This window comes from Crocodylus siamensis, chromosome 9 (assembly GCF_052110815.1).
Source record: "Crocodylus siamensis isolate JL-2025a chromosome 9, ASM5211081v1, whole genome shotgun sequence".
In the NCBI taxonomy this organism is placed as follows: domain Eukaryota; kingdom Metazoa; phylum Chordata; order Crocodylia; family Crocodylidae; genus Crocodylus; species Crocodylus siamensis.
In genome coordinates this window covers 66,607,111-66,624,678 of record NC_143403.1, presented here as the reverse complement: position 1 = coordinate 66,624,678, position 17,568 = coordinate 66,607,111, and the positions used below count along the sequence as shown (strand labels likewise).

Genomic DNA, 17,568 nt, shown 5'->3' with positions numbered 1-17,568 from the left:
ATCCACCATGAACAGAACGACATGAATACTGCTTGATTTAGTGCTACATTGAACTGATTCAATGCTTTCATACTGCAGATATAAAAACAAAATGAAAAAAAAACCCCTTCCTCCTTGTTTCTTTTTGAGATCATGGATTTTTTTTCCCCCGTCGGCCGGGATGCCTGTAGACCAAACGATGCACCAGGGGGCACTGTTTGCACTGGAAAGGCACAACCCGCCTTGATTTTCGTGGTGTGTAAATCAAACGTGAATTAGAGAAATGGTCTTTGCTTCATTCATGATGTCAGAACAAAAATCTTCCAGGAAAACTTTGCTTTAAGGTTCAATCCGTTTTAACAACTAAACAAGGTTTTAAAGAAATGCTCCAAGGCATTTATCTGAATGCTGAGCAGATCCTGCCACCTGGGTTCCTACTGTCAGAGGACGTTACATTAATATTAGTCGCACGTATAGCACAACAGAACTGGCAAATCTAATCGAGCTTCACAGTCCAATAATTGCTATCACGTGTTAAAGTAATGGTTGAACTTGGATTAGTGGCTAGGAGTTCACTTGGATTCGCGATTTATCCTGGGCGCAGCACTTGGAAGTAGCAATCCTTTTTCAGAATGCAACCGGCACCAGATGTGCCCCCAACTTTCAAAGGATGAACTTCAAGCAAATCAAGAAATCGAAGTAACAAGGTGTCAAATACCTTTGGAATGCATTAGATCTGACAGAATATTTGTATCTTAATTTGATGTGTCTATATTAATACAATTAATCGATGCCGTGGACTGTGTCCAAAACAAAGAACCTTTCCTTAGCTGATTTTTTTTAAAAAGACAGGATTCATTGTACTCTCTCTACATAAATGTAAGCCAAGGAATGAGGATAGATACTGTTTTGCATTACTTGTTTTAAACACTCGGTACTTTTATGAAGTGATCTGGGAGCTACAGATGAAAAGCTTAATGTAAGACATGGGTCTTGTTATTTCAATGACCTAATCATATCAGAGTCCCATTATGTTAGTCCCTGCTGCTAAAGGCTCGCAATCTGAGGCTACGATAAGATGTAACAAAACAAAACAAAATGAGGAAAGGAATTAGTTCTTGAAGCTGGGAAAATGCTGCAAACCATTTCCTGTAAGCTTCACATACATCTAAAATTTAATTTTCTTTGGCCTTGCAGAGGCCCCCTTCTGCTTCCTCTCTACAAATGATCCGTGTTTATTCCCATGAAATACTTCTGGAGGGCATGTTTTGCCCATTATTTTGAAAAGTGGCTAGCAATTTGGGGTGTGCAGACTGAGACCCCTTACATAGGATGCTCAGAATTGTTTGACCATCCAACTCATTTATGGCCTTTCAAGTTTGGCACCCCCAGATTAAGGCATTGTCACTCTTCACTCATTAGGCTTGTTAAATTTATGTGGGATGAGAGATCACGATTACAGGATCAGATTCCCAGCCTGCCTTGGGTTACTGAACTTTCTTGAGAGGTTCATCTTTGAACACAGAGTTGTTTTGTGTGCCTGTGAAGAGAAGGTTAAAGTCTGTAGTCAGCCTGATATTTTTTTAGCTTGAATTGATGCTTTGCCTTTGCAGGCAAAAAAATAAAAGGCTTAAAGTTTTCCCTTCTCCCCTAATTTAATTTATCTGCTTCCCCATGCTGAACTTATACCCATTTCTTCCTGGCTTTCCTCTGACTATACTTCCTAGTGGTGCTGATGTTTCAGTGGCAGTGGGACTGTGGATAAGACAGCATCCTTTCAGAGCATCTGGTGAAGTGAGCCTGGGGTCATGAAAGCTAATGCTATATATCTCTGATTTCAATAGTCCATAAGGTGCAAATCTACCTCGCTTCCTTCTTGTGCTTGAACAAGCTTGCTTAGACCTGTTCAGAGCCAAGTTCAGTAACAGGGTGCTTAAAAAATGCCATCCACCAAGAAGGCTAATGGGCATACTGGGCTGCATTGGTAGGAGTATTGCCAGCAGATCAAGGGAAGTGATTCTTCCTCTCTGTTCAGCACTGGTAAGGCCACATCTGGAGTGCTGTGTCCAGTTTTGAGCCCCCGATTACAGAAAGGATGTGGACAAATTGAAGAAAGTCCAACGGAGAGCAATGAAAATGGTTCAGGGGCTGGGGAACATGACTGGTGAGGAGAGGCTGAAGGAACTGGGCTTATTTAGTCTACAGAAGAGAAGACTGAGAGGTGATTTAATAGGAAACTTCAACTCCCTGCAGGGGCATTGCAAAGAGGATGGAGCTGGACTGTTCTTAGTGGGGGCAGATGCCAGAACAAGGAGCAAAGGGCTTAAGTTGCAGCCAGGGAAGTACAGGTTGGATATTAGGAATGGCTTTCTCACTAGGAGGGTAGTAGAGCACTGAGCAGGTTACCCAGGGAAGTGGTGGAATCTCCATCCTTGAGGGTTTTTAAGACCCAGCTAGACAAAGGCTTGGTTGGGATGTTCTAGTTGGGAATGGTCTTGCTTTGAGCAGGAGGTTGGACTAGATGTGACCTCCTGAGGTCCAACCTTCATTTTCTACGATTCTATGAAATACTCCACCTGCAGCTCTCTGCACTTCACTGTCACTATTAAAGTTGTATCATTGTAGGGATTTTGGTCGGGGAGGGGAGGATAGGAGGCAGCTGGTGTGCTTATGTCTTGTATCACTATCCATTTAAAGTCCCATTGGCTTCCTTGGGCTGTCTGCTAGATTTTGAGTTGTATTCATCCCACTGGACAAGAGAAACAATACCATGTGATTCATGGGCTCTGCTATACAAGACCATATCACTTGTGCGAATAACCTCAAAACTACTTAAGTAATTAAAAGCTACCCAACATGATGCTTATATGCTCAGACTGGACTGTTATTAATCAGGTCATCATCATGGTGACCCACTCATTTGGTCCATTTTTTTCTGGGGATTCCAACTTGTGATCTTAAATCTAAGTTTGTTGCCTGAAAAATTAAGATCCCTAACACTGGTTAAAAATAAGCCTTCTGAGTGAACTGGCTACAAACCATGCAGTGCTATCTGCAGACAAATGGAAAGAGGCAAATTATACCACTGTCGATTTCAAGGAGTGATGTTCATACTGAAGCCTAATGAAGTCAGCTCAGTTACCAATAATTTAAACTTTTTCACTGCTAAACTAAGCAGGCAGGAAAAAAGAGGAGCAATCATACATCCCAGTTATGGATATGGTAAGAAAACTGTGACTCCTGGGAACAAGTCCAATTTATTGATTTATTTTGGCTTCAGGGTTTGGTAATGTTTGGGAAGTTGTTCTCTCTTAATGCCTCCCAGTTGGAGCCCTGCTTACACTACCCAAAGTAGCTCAATATCTGAGTAACGAATACCTGCAGTGAACTGGCCACCATCTTTCTATGGAGCTGAAAAGAGATGCAACTATGAAATGAAAAGCAATGCCCTGAGAAAAGAAGGATTCAGGATCCATTAAGGGTTAGTGGTGAGCAGCAGACACCGGGGAATTAAATGATGTGCTTGTCTGTTGACTCAAGGTTGGGTCATTTGAAGTGAGATGAGCTAATCGAGCCTGGTTTTCTCCCAGACATCCCCTGGCATATGACAAAGAACACAGAGCATCACCCCTCGTTCTCAACAAGGAGTGAGGGCAGGGTTACTGTGATACACAGGGTTTCCTTCAGCTGCCTTCTCTCACCCACGCCATACTTCGTAGCCAGTGCCACATCTGTCCACTTTCTAAACACAGGACTCACTGGTCATCTCTGCTTTGAGTGATGGTGCATGAGTCCAGAGCAAGGGTGCTGGGATAGATGTGCCTCAGAGCTGGCAGGGCAGGGCCAGGTTACTGCTAAAGCGGTTTCTGGATGGAGGCAGAGGCACATGTAGAGTCCCTCATCGTGGCTTTGGGCCAGACAGGCCTACACTGAATGACATGCCAAGCATCACAGAGCAAGTCAGTGGCAAGGCCATTAACACATGACCTGTCACGGGAGCATCCAGGGCAGTGGTTCTCGACTTTTTTGGACTTCATCAGACTTGAGGCATGCCTCCATGACTCTTCTGAATTCAGTGGCACCCAGTTGAAAACTAATTTATATAGTACAATGCTGCTTACCTTCTTGCAGAGAATCTGTGCAGTGGGAGTCACTAATCATCCAGGCAGGGGCAAGCCTGAGATTTTGCTTATCTGCTTAAGTTATCCTGGTTGGGGTTGGGTCTTGCCCTGGCAGCCTGGTTGAGAATTGCTAGTCGAGGGTTACTGTATATTACAGCAAACAAAATTAAGGCTCTGGTTAAAGTGGCCCCAGTGTGCTCACCAGATATAGTCAATGTCCCTCCTTCATCTCCAGAGACACTCATGCATACACCATGGACAGCTTTTGAAAGCTAAAGTACAGATAACTGTAGTGAAGGAATAAGATTGCCCTCTTAAATTAACTGGAGTCATGATTGCAGACTATAAAATCCATTAGATTGTTCTGTTTTATGAGTGTTAAAATGCACACAGGTCCTTACCCCAGAACAATTATTGTGTTGGCATAACAATCTCTGATGTCTTCTACAGCAGCTAGCAGATACATTGCCCCAGGAAGTCCAATGTTTGGCTAGGTTCATGGGTTTATTATTGTCTTCAGTGGAAATTACAACTTCCACAACATTTAGCAATGTTTTCCCCTTTGAAATAATCGCATGTTCATATTGAGAAAAATGTGTCTAACCCTGTGTTTAGAATATTTAATATTCACAGCTCTATAGTTCTCTGGCTATACTATTTTAAGAAAATTATACAGCTTTCTTCTGGTATCTTAGAGAAAGAATGAGTTGGACACATGTTGTCATTTGCGCAACTTCATCAAACATTCAGTCCACTGTCTACTTCTGGGCCCTCAAACCGGGCAGCCAGATATTTTCATCTGATTGGAATATGTTGGTTAGGCCAAGTTTTCCATGCAAGATTGCAACATTAATGTGCCTGGTACAGTTGCAAAAATGCAATTCTTGAAAAAAACACCAAGTTGCATGCATGGATTGGGAAGTTATGAATTTACTTACCAAGTACTGTTTGCACAACCCCCAAGAGGATTTTGATGTACCCGTACTAATTTTTGTAATGGGGCCCCTCATTACAACCCCATTTTCAATATTTGCCCATTGAGTTTGCAAGCAATACCCAACGTATCATGGCGCCAACATGTTTACTGTGGTCCACGGGAAAGATAACAGCTGGGAGGATTAATATGTATTACTTATCCTGTATAAAGTTGGTTGAGGTATTTATCCAGGATACAAGGCCTCCCAAAAACATCCTGCAAAATAACAGGTTCCATTTAGATAGTAAAAAGACTGCCACTGAAATGCCAACATTGACCCAATGCGACTATGCAACGGTTTACTAAATAGCTGTGTTTCCCTGCACTTTACTCAGCAACTGGGTGAGAGTCAGCTTTTCAGTGAATCCAGTATGAATCTATAAAGAAACCAAAACATAGGATGTGGAGAAACTTGAGAGAGTCCAGAGGAGAGCCACGCGCATGATCAGAGGTCAGGAAAACAGATCTTACGATGACAGGCTGAGAGCCATGGGACTTTTTAGCCTGGAAAAGCGTAGGCTCAGGGGTGATCTGTTGGCCACCTATAAGTTTATCAGGGGTGACCACCAGGATCTGGGGGAACATTTGTTCACCAGAGCGCCCCATGGGATGACGAAGTCGAACAGTCACAAACTCCTGCAAGACCGTTTCAGGCTGGACATAAGGAAGAATTTCTTTACTGTCCGAGCCCCCAGGGTCTGGAACAGTCTGCCAGCGGAGGTGGTTCAAGCACCTACATTGAACACCTTCGAGAATAAATTGGATGCTTATCTTGCTGGGATCCTATGACCCCAGCTGACTTCCTGCCCTTTGGGCAGGGGGCTGGACTCGATGATCTCCCGAGGTTCCTTCCAGCCCTAATGTCTATGAAATCTATGAAACAGGGGTAAGCTCTCAGTTTGAGACTCTTCCCTCTAAGAGCCAAGCTGTATATCTGTATTACACATATTTAGGGCTGAAATATCTATTAGCTGTAATAAGGGTAAATAAAAATTAGGATTTTTTTTTTAAGTGAGAAGCAATATAAAATCAAATTATGTGATATTACTTATTCTCTAGTGCTGCCGTTCAAGGTATTTCTCTTTGACACCTCTGTAAGGCACTACTACGTTTTCAATTTTAAATCACAATTACTGGTAAAATTCACCAGAGACAGGAAACGTGATCTTTTAACCCTCAGCTCATTACAGGATTAAGACTTGGTCTGAATGACATCATTCTCATTGACTTCAGTGATGGCAGGATTGGGCCCTGATGCTTAGATTTGCAACCAATTCACATTGTATATTCCCTTCATCTGCAACAAGCTTCCTTGATTTCAGTGAGATTACCTGAGGAACCAAGGTAAGGAAATACTCAGCATGCATCAGGTTGCAAAATCTGGCCCTTAGGAAACATAGCAAAACACTTTTGGAAAGCAGAATAGATTTGTGATAAGACCTATTTTAACTGGACACTTCTGTTAACATCCTTAGAGGCAGAGTTCAGACAATATCACCTGAAGGCGTTCTATATTTCTTGATTTCTTTCCACCCCCCATTTTAAAATGTCCATTATAGGCTCTTTCAAAAGTGCTCACCCTGTTCCCCAGCCTGCTTTTGTGCCTGTTATTTATTGAAGGATTTTGCAGTTGTCTGCAGCATCTCAAAGATTTGTGATAGGTGCTAGGGGAAACAAACTTGGCTGGAATTTTTGAATGCTAATTAGGGCTGTGCGAAGCTTTGGTCCCTGATTCAATTCGGCGGAGATATGGCCCGATTCCGTGGCCGAATCTCCGAATCGCAATAGAATCAACAGACTCTTGAATCTCTTTGAATTGAATCTGTTCAAAGAGATTTGGAAAGATTTGGTGATTAGGACACAGACACAGCTTTAAATGTTTTTTCTACATACCTCTAGGTACCAGGCAGCTCGTGAATGCTGCAATGCTGGGGCATATGCTGCAAATCAGCACTGAATCTTCAGTTTCAGCTGAATCAAATCGGGGACAGTGATCTGAATCAATGAATCGAATCACTGTCCCTGATTCAGGCTGAATCCAAATTGAACAGGGCCCGCTTTGTGCACCCCTAATGTCTATGTTATTTGGATGGCTAATTTCTTTAGGTTCCTCATTTGCTAGGCAAATTATCTTGGACTTTTGGTAGTTTCCATTTGACAACTCTGATATCTAACGTTTGCCTTGAGCTGCATTCGCTCCAAGTAGCCAGATTAATTTATGAGGCACCAATACAATTGACAGGAGAATCTGTTCTGCTCAGATTTTACACTGTGCTCATCATTGTTGCTTTCAGTTCTTTGCTACGACAGTCTCCCAAATTACATCTGTATGCAGTACCCAAACCATTCTTCAAAAGCAGCTTGTGCGATGCCAATACTATAATACACATAACAATTTGGATTTGTCAAATAGCACCTATGCTACTGTCATTACTTCCAGATCATATTATATGCCATCTGTCCCTAGTTTACATTAAAATGAGGCTTTTCTCCACAGTTTAAAAAAACAGACAATAAATATTTCCGGCTTAAGAATGACGAGAGAATCCATTTGGTAAAGGGAGTTGCACTGGAAAGCAATGGCACCAGTGTCTCATCAGTACCTCTTTTTTCTTGCAAATCAGCTAATCTGTGCACCCAGATTACGTACAAAATTTAGTGCCGACAGGACTGAAATGTTTGTCAGTGTTCACGTCTTACCCGTGCCTGGAAATTCTGACATTTTAACTTAAGATATTCTAGAGCTAGTCTATGTTTCTTGAACAAATGATTTTATTAATTGAAAAATGCCTTCATACATTGAGCTTTCTTATGAAAATGTTCCACGTTTTAATTTGGCGGGGGGGGGGGGAGAATTCAAGTGATGTGAATTTTTCAATGGTTTTACATTTTAAAAAAGAACAAAAGAGGGGGAAATGGTATCCCTCTTTCCTTTTGTTGCCCAAGTCGATATTTAACAATAACATTATGTACGTTGTGATGTTCATTGGCAAATGCTCTTAAGCCTGACTAGAGAGCCATGTTTTTGATGGTCCAAGACCCACTGTAGATTCTTTTTTTTTAAGGAAGCTGATTTAAGGGATGAAGCAACTGTCTGATTCCCTGCTTCAGAAAAAATGATTTCAAAGGAACCCCACTGATGCAAACCTATACATTTTAGAGCTGGTAAAAATCAGGCGGAGGGCTTTTAGGTTTTAATTAGATGTTCTTACAAAAGGTTGAGTTAAAATTGCCGTGCCTTTCTCTTGCGGTTGGTGGTAGGCAGATGGAGCCACAGTTCAGAGAGAAAACTCTGCTGACTTCAGAAGGTGAGCGCCTGCAGCCGTGCGACAGGGGGGCTGCCTGGAAGGATTCAACTACAAGATCAGGGCCCAGATTTTCAATGTAAAAGAAACAGATTGGGAGAAAGGAGTTATCCCTGTTCAAAGAAGGCTGTCAATGAATGAGGGGGTTCATCGTTTTTCACATTTGCACAATGGGGGAAAGAAAGTGGCACAAGACCAGGTGAACGGGCCCCTTCTTGCTTACTTTGCTCTGTCTCTGGAGGGTTATTACAGCCCCACATGTGTTGTGCGGAGAATCCCCATTTGCTTGTCCTAGCTCCCCATCCCCTTCCAACCCTGAGGGAGAAGGAAGGTAACTTAATCCTCTTGTCAGCCAGAATCAAAAATAAATGAGCAGGGAGAAAGCAGGGGCTTGGGAAATGAGCATCCAGGTCAGGTGGAAGTGAAGGACAGGAGGGTGAAGAAAAGGACTTGAGTTGGTAAAGCAGGAGCTGGGAGAGCTCCAAGGGAGCTTGGGCTTATTCTGCTCTGTGTAATAATCACTATTGTCTCCGAGCACTTTCCTGTAGTCCATTAAGCGGCTCAGCTCATGGCTGTCAGGTGGTGTTTGTTCTTTCATCCTCCCCAGAGGCACAAGTGTTTGCCACCCAGCGTCCCGTCCTGGCAGGGCAGTTTTGTTTGTTGCTTTGTATTTGTGTGACAGAAGCTAAGATCAAAGAAGTGCACTTTGTGAATCTTTCATGCTGGGAGACAATCCAGCCACATCCTCCTGCCGGCCCCTTTCCTTTCCCCCCAAACTGCAGCTTAGCTATCCAGGTCTTTCCTCTCCCGTTGCAACGGGCAGCTCCCAGGAGAGGGGGCCTGTGGATGGGGGGTCATCGTCCCTTGCCCTGGGCTTGTGTAGGTGCCTCTCTTGCTCAGGTCCTGTCCTGGGGACCAGGCTGTCCTAGTGGGGGCTCATTCCCCCCTCGCTGAACCCCAGACTCCCCCTATCCCTGCTGTGGATGGGGTCTCTCTTCCCACCCCTTCATGCAAAGGAATTAGAAAAGGGGCAGGACCTCTCTCTTGCCGCTGACCATCCCAATTCTGGCCTGAACCCCACGCCTCTTCCGTGAAAGCCGGGTCCCGGTGCTCCCTGCCAGCTTTGTTTCTCCCTCAAATGCACGGTGTGGGTTCTCCAGCTGGGAGGCAAACCCGCCCTCTCCCCCGGCCTCTGACAGGAGCATCTCCCTTCCCCAGGCCTCCAGCCCACCACCAAGCTGCCCCAGGGGCAGGAGCCTTGCTCCCACCTTTGGGATGAGGCTTCCCCTGCCCCTGCCTGCAGACACCCTTCACCTTCCCTTGCCCGGGGCTCGTGCAGGCCTCTCTTTTTCTCACCTCCCTTCCTGAGCTGTCCTGGCAGGGGCTCTTCCCTACCTGCTGGGTGTCCTCCCCGTCCCTGCCCCCCTCGCCCCAGGCTGGCACAACCTGGTAAGGGGACGTCCTCCCCACCCCAAAGGGGGCACAACCCGGTAGGGAGGCATCCTCCCCTCACCCCAAAGGCGGCACAACCTGGGAGGGGGACGTCCTCCCTGTCCCCTTCCCCTCAGGAGGAGGCAACATGGCGGGGGCATCCTCCCCTCACCCCGAAGGGGGCACAGCGTGGTAGGGGGACGTCCTCCCCACCCCAAAGGCAGCACAACCTGGAAGGGGGACGTCCTCCCTGTCCCCTTCCCCTCAGGAGGACACAACGTGGCAGGGGGGCATCGTCCCCTCACCCCAAAAGGGGCACAACGTGGTAGGGGGACGTCCTCCCTGTCCCCTTCCCCTCAGGAGGAGGCAACATGGCGGGGGCATCCTCCCCTCACCCCGAAGGGGGCACAGCGTGGTAGGGGGACGTCCTCCCCACCCCAAAGGCAGCACAACCTGGAAGGGGGACGTCCTCCCTGTCACCTTCACCTCAGGAGGACACAACGTGGCAGGGGGGCATCGTCCCCTCACCCCAAAAGGGGCACAACGTGGTAGGGGGACGTCCTCCCTGTCCCCTTCTCCTCAGGAGGACACAACATGGCGGGGGCATCCTCCCCTCACCCCGAAGGGGGCACCTCCACCCCGAGCCCCCTCACGCCGGGGGGCCGCAACCCCCCGCTGGCCCAGGCGAGGCGCGGGGTCTCCCAGGACTCCGGCTCGCGCGCGGCGAGCGGGGCGCTGCGGCCGCCGGGCCGGGAGCGAGCCCAGCCCCTTGGAGGAGGCGCCGGGCCGCCCCCGCCGCGCAGGGGGAGGAGGCGGCGGCGGCGGCAGAGCGGAGCTCCGCCGGCTCGGGCTGGGCTGGGCTGGGCTGGGCCGGGGATGCCGCCGGCGGCAAAGTTTGGTGGCCGGGCGGGCGCCGCCATGGGGAGCTGAGCGCGCCGCGCCGGGCACCGCACCATGGGCCCGGGCGGGCGGAGCGGGGCGGCTCGGGGGCTCCGCCTGCCCCTGCCCCTGCCCCGGCCCCGGCTCCTGCTCCTGGCAGCGCTGCTGTGCCGAGGTAAGCCCCCGCCCGCCAGTGCATCCGCGAGCCTTGCAGCGCCGGGCACAGCCCGTGCGTGCCTGGGTGGGGAGTCGCAGATGTACCTGCAGGTACATTCACTTGGAGCCCCTGGATGTGGGGCGGCAGGGGCTCAGCCCCCATTAATGTATCCGGCAGACTCGCAGCAATGCAACTTGGAGAAAAACAACACTCAGGTGTATGAATGGATGGGGGAGTTGCCCGTTTACCTGCAGGTCGATTTGTACTTGGAGCCCATGGAGCTGGGGTTGGATCGCATTCATGTATCCGGTAGACTTGCAACAACGCAATCCGTGCAAAACAAAGAAAACACCCCCCCCCCACACCTGCATGCGTGGACTGAGGAATTACCAATTTACCTGCAGGTAAATGTTTTCGGAGCCCATGGATCTGGGGTCAGGAAGGACTTGGACCCGGGGAACGTAGCTGGTAGACTTGGCAACCATGCAATTCTTGCAAAAAAAAAAAAAAAAGAGAAACCCCACCCAATTGCATGTGTGGATTGGGAAGTTACCAATTTACCTGCAGGTAAATTTACTTGGAGCCCATGGCTCTGGGATTGGGAAGGACTTGGATGGCATTAATTTATCCAGTACACTTGCCAAAATGCAGTTCTTGAAAAAAACACCAAATGGCATGCATGGATCGGGAAGTAAATTTGCCCTGACCTGGGAGCGGTAGGGGCTAAAGGGTTTTTCCTTCCTTTGTAGCAGGGGGCATGGGCTGTATGCCAGGGGGCTCTGGAGCCATGTACTTTCTCAGGAGCAGGCTGGGGTGTCTGGTCTGTGCTGTGGCAGGGTTGGCGGGAGTTTTATGTGGAGTTTGGAGAATCCATTCGTGGAGGATGGTTTGCAAAGGGATGATCCTGCCTCAGGACTAGTGTAGTGGTTTTCAGCATTTTTTGTACCAGGTCCCATTTGTAAACCTTGATGACCAGTCCCCAAACCAGTGCCTGTCACTCCTGACCTGCTGTCCACAGTGTGTGGGGCAAGGGGGTGTGCAGGGCAGCGGGGACCCCAAGCATCCCCCTTGCAAGCTGGATCTCTGCCAGCCTGCACGGGAAAAGCCCCAGTTTTCCACATTTTTTCTTCTTTAAAGTTGGTTCACGACCCTTTCATATATTCTTGCAACCCACTTTTGGGTCACAACCTGTGGGTTGAGAAATGCTGGCATGGATAGATGACCTCTGGAGGTCTCTGCCAGCCCCACTTCTCTGTGATACTATGCTTCCTACCTGCTTCTGATTCCTCCACGTAGTTGTTGGATGTTTAACTTCTTGTGTCAGGTTCCCTGTTGTGTGCGCCCCGCTGAAATGGCTAAACCCCCCCCCCCAGAATCATTTTGCTTTTTACATTTTGGATATTGGTGGCAGTATTTGAATGACATGAGGAAGATTAGGAATGAATGACTCTTCATTGTTCAGGCCATTCTGGTCCTGTCCTGCCAATGCCTTTCCCAGGCTGATTGAACGTAGAGGCTGCCGGGAGGTACGGAGGAATATCTCGGTAGTGAAGCGGAGGCAATTCATAAAGGGACTTTCCCCAGCTTAGTAGGGAAAACGCAGAAAATTGCATGGCCTCCTTAATGCCAGTCATTTTCATATAGTACATTAAAATTAATGGGCATCACAGGGACTCAACATGCTATAAAAGGACTAATGCGAAGAATCAAAAATATGGGTTTCTCTTCTGAGTGCTGCAGCCTGGAGGTCTCCTGCTCACCTAGGGAAGCCGCATGGGAGTCAAGCTTGCTAAAAGAGCTGGTGTTTTGCATCTTTTCTTCAAGGTTATTCTTGAGCATTTCAAATATTAAGGCACCTAGATGTATGACACTTGCATTAGTGCATGGAGCTAATATGTGAGATCCTAGTGTCGGACAAGATTTATAGAAAGGAGAGCCTTGTGGGAGTGCTGTCCTTTTTAAGAGGTGGAGGAAAGCTCCCCAGCAAGAGGTTATAAACAGCCAAGCCGCGTTAAGCCATTGCTCTCTGCTGGAACCCAGGGCAGCGTCAGCTCAGCGGTGCTGTAAAAAGTCTGCGGCGATGCCAGGGTGAGCCGCTTAGCAGCAGCAGCTGCTGGGAGCTTCTGAGCCTTGGTCTTTTGAGAAGGAGAGGAAAATATTAGTTTCCTGTGGGGAAGTTAAAGCAAAGCCTCCGATGAGGGACTTGCTGTTCGCTGTTATACTTCACAGTAGGATGGAGAAGAGAGCCAGCTAATTAAACTCTTTAACTAAGGTGTTTGTACAATTTCCTTGTGTGGCCTTAACAAGCATTTTATTTGCTCTCCCCTTCTGTATTTTCACTGGTTTCTACGGATGGTGATTGTTCCTGAGAGCCGAAGTCCTACTAAGTGGAAATCATTTTTAGGTCCCAAACAAAACATTTGTAAAATGTCCCGAAACTTATTATTATAGACAAGTTGTCATTTGATATTTAAATGGCTATGTTTCCTTCATTAGCATCTACTATCAGGCCTGAATTTCCAAGAAAAATCCTCCAGATATGCTGCTGTGGGCCTAACTGTGGCATTAAACTGTGGTTATTATCTGGTTCATAATGTGAATTAATTCATTGTCAGGAGAAAAGCCTGGCAGATGTGCCCTTACGCATGTAAAAGAATGCACCTCTGTCTTTGCACGTGTACAGATTTCCTTGTGACACATTGGGTGTGTGCGCCCAAGCTGGGGTTGGGTATGTGAAAATGTGTGCACAAGTAAATCCTCGGTGCCTGCATGTTCCTTTCAGCCTTAATTCCAGAAATGATTTCTGTTCAATAGAGCACGAAAACATGTGCTTAAGTCCTCCTACGGCCAAGGGGACTTAAGCAAATTATCCATGCGTTACATGTTGAAATAATCTGCAAACAGTTAATTAGATTTTTAAGTTTAAAAATGTGCTTAAGTCCCATTGGCTGTACATCCATCTAATTGCTTTTCTGAATCAAAGTGTAGGTGCTCTGAGGAAGCAGCAGGAAGACTGACTACGTACATGTAGTGCATAGACAATTGTGACTGCTGAGAGTCCGATTAGTTGTAAAATGAATGAGAAGCAGCAGTTAGATGTGCAAAGGACTCTAAACCTTAAGACATCAGTGCACAGTTGTTCAGGCTAAATGTTAGTTCACTTGTGCACACAGTGTATGCACCTGAGTAACAATTATACATGCAAATGGTGAATGAAGTTATCTGAGTGTTGTGCACACATGAGTGTATGAGAGGATGGCTTTTGTGTACACACAGTTGCACACCCTGTGGTGGAAACAGCTCTGTATGCAAGTGAGATTCGCCTCATTTTTACGCCAGTGTTAATTAGAAAAAACTTCCCAGCGTGCATATAAATGAACGTAGAATCAGGCCTGGCATTCCCAGCAGTAAGTCCCCCACCCTAGTTTTAAGCTGATCAAACATTAAGCTTCCTACTCTTTCTTTCAAAGTCTTTTCCATAGCACAGCTCAGCTTACTGTTTCTGGAGATTTTCCTAAACTTCCTATTTGTTCGTTTCATCCTATTAGTGCTAGTTAAGAACACAGCAGGGATGCACATTATGCTAAAATTATTACAGCCTGGAGTTCATAAGTAAGTGGATAATTTTTCTTTTTAGATAAAACATTTCCAAAACAGAACAAGCATCGTATTAATTTTTAATTTGTTTTTATGTTAATATGTTGGGGCAGATTCTGAAGCTTTATTAGCTATCTTATAAGAAAAAACTTAACTGTTCAAGGTAAAAGCCGGATGTAGTATATCTGATATGCTGCAAATGTCTGCCCATGTGTGCTTAGGAGCATCTTTCTGGCTGACGGAGAAGTGCTTGCGAATAGGGACCTACAACATCATTCTCAGTGACGAACATCTGGCTCGGTCTTAAAGTAAAAAGGGGGGTTCTTAAATATTTGTACAGAATAAAGTGATGGGTAATGATAACATTTTTTTTTTCAAAGTTTCCTAAACATTTGCTAGTTAGCAGCTATAATTTACCAGATTTCTTGAGGAGAAACGATTTAATTAGTGCCAGTTCCTTCAATGTTAAAAAATTAACCCAAAAAGCAAATGCTGGGCACAGCTTTAAAATATGCCTTGTAGTGTGTAAGCAAGAGCAGTGGGATGAACAGAAGGCAAATTCACGTTTGGTGTCAGGAAATACAATGGCACGGTAGGGATGCACCTTATAGACTAACTCAATCAGAGATGCATTAGCTTTTGTGCTCTGTGCATGTCCTGTCACAGCCTCTGATGAAATCAGTGAGGGCCTATGTAAGCTTATGAACTACTTACTCAGTTTATAAGGTGCTTTTCTATCTCGACTTCTGCCTGACTTTAACCCATGTAGGTACTTTTCTGCTCAGGAAACGCAATGGTCGCCATAAGGTAAAGAGTGGATGTCTTGTTAATTGGTATATATTAGCCTGAACGAAGTACTGGCTTGTGCCCTGTTGTGAACCATTGTCTGGTGGCCTCAGCCGATGAATAACCATGTGGTTATTAATGCTGACGTAAACAGCAGTCAGTGTTTGCAAATAAACTCCTACTATGAGGTTTTCAAACTAAAGCTCCATTGAGAAGAATCTGAGCAGCTCCTATTTCTAAGCTGTTGTTTCTGTCTTCAGAACTGGGTTATATTCTGGAGTTTTTCGTTGAAACCGCAAGGTCTAGAAAATCTTTTTTGTTTGTTTGTTTTTTTGTTAATGAAAGCTGAAAATTTTCAGGAGTGGATGACACCACCTAAGAAGTGTCAGAGTACAACTCTGGTCCGTGCTGGTTTTCTCTTAAGCCTCAAGTATAAAAGCCTAGGTATTTGATTCAGTGATTCAGGGACACTCAGTGTGGCAACATCAATCAGCGCTCTGGCAGTGCCCCAACCATATCTAACATGCAGCCTGTTTAGAGAGAGGATACGTTATAATAAAAGGTAAGAGAAAAGCCATAAAACAAATTGGCTTCCTAGTCTTCATATACAAGGACTGTAATTGAAAATCACACCACCCAAAGTGAGGGTGTTAGATAAAGAAAGAAGACAGATATTTTGGACAAGATGTGGAAATAAGACTCCTAAGATGAGCCTGAGAATGATCGTATCTTGTGTATAGTTTTAATGCCAAAGCTGAACTTTGTTTTATTTAAGGAAGACAGTAGCTAAGGCTGGAAATCAGGAGATTTGGGTCCTGTTTTTTCATATCGCTAACTTCCTTTGTGATTTGGGCAACTTCTGCCCTTTGTCTTTTGTATTGAGAGTTTGACTTCTTCGGGGGAAGGAAAGTCCCTTGCTGTCTATGCAGTGAGACCATGACCTTTCAACACACACCAAGCACCACCATGATATTGTGATGCTGTTCTGTAATCCTGAAATGTTTGTATCAACGTTTCCCAACAACGGAAAAGCGAAATGGCCAAGAAAACACAGCTATAATGCAGTCCGCTCTTAGGCCAAAGTATATATTACTGGTTCTTAAACATAGCTTTGGAAAAGAAAAGTTGACATCTAAACAGTTCACTTAATTACATAAACAAATATATCGTGCTAAATGATATACAACATGATACCAACATAATGTGCAGGTTGTGGCAAAACAGTTGATTTTAATGACATTAGGGTTTTAATGGTTGTTGTAACTTGTTCTGAACTTTTAGGACCATGGAGAGAAATCCGTCCCCAGTTTTATTTTATTACTTCTCACCTTCATTCTGACTTTTAAATTTTAAAAGTTAGCGCTTTGGTTGAGCAGGCATATCAGTGGGTGCATCTACACGTGCACTTTAATGCACAGTAGCCTATTTTACTGCACATTAAGCATCGTGTCAAAAACTGTGCCAATACACTAATGCACAGTAAAATTAGGCTACTGTGCATTAAGTGTCACTAAAAAGCTGTGCACTTTCATTACTGCGCATTGGGGCAATCGAATGCATACTTATTTAGTACCTCACCTTAGAGGTTCTAAATTTAATGCTCAGTAGCAAAAGTGCATTAATGAATGTGTAGATGCACCCAGCAAGTGGGAATACATCATTGTCTTCTCTAGTTAATAGAGTGGAGGGCCTGTTATGTCTGAGGTCACCTTGGTTTTTTGGTTTCCCTTTTTCTGATCCCACTCTCATACCTGACTCCATCGAAGTCAAGGGTGATATATCAACAAGAAAGGGATTGCCACAAGGCCTTCTCCGTCTGATAGATTTCATAACCTGGTACCTTACTTTATCAAATCACATTTTGTGTTTCCATCTCTTCCTTGCAATAAGGGGACAAGTGCTTTTTTTTTATTCTGATGCAGCAAGATGTGCATGCCAGATTAAAAATGAGCATTGCTGTTGCAATAGGTTCATGGAAAAGTTGGCCCTCTTTTTGTCAATGCACCAAGTACCAACCCAAGACAAGTTGGAGATTTCTATGAGAGAAGGAGCTGGCTCACAATCGTTTCGTCAGTTTGTATATCATACTTCTTGACTAGGAGCAGTCAAGAGTCTTGTATCATGCAAGAAAATAAGACTTGTATTATGAGATACCATATGTTATGCCTTCTGACTGACAAGTTTTGTAGCGTTACTTTAAATTAAGTGCATCTCCTTCATGGAGAAAGGCAAGCAACATCCTGGCCATCCAACTTGCCCTAGTCTGGTTTCAAATCCAGTCATCCTGGCTTGCTCTAGCAAGCATGAAGTCCCTGATATTTTTTTCAGCCTTACTAC

General features: G+C 45.4%; 1 protein-coding gene across 2 annotated transcripts in view; it reads left to right on the top strand.

The window, feature by feature from the left end:
• Positions 1 to 10,614: 10,614 nt before the first annotated feature.
• TMEM132C (transmembrane protein 132C) overlaps positions 10,615 to 17,568 on the top strand; it is a 291,319-nt gene continuing 284,365 nt past the window's right edge. The window contains exon 1 of one of the 2 annotated variants that reach the window (XM_090062397.1): positions 10,615 to 10,866. In XM_090062397.1, coding sequence (XP_089918523.1) covers positions 10,767 to 10,866 — 100 coding nt within the window. In that variant the 5' untranslated portion in view covers positions 10,615 to 10,766. The remainder of the gene's footprint in view (positions 10,867 to 17,568) is intronic. The other variant, XM_090062398.1, reaches the window with a different exon arrangement.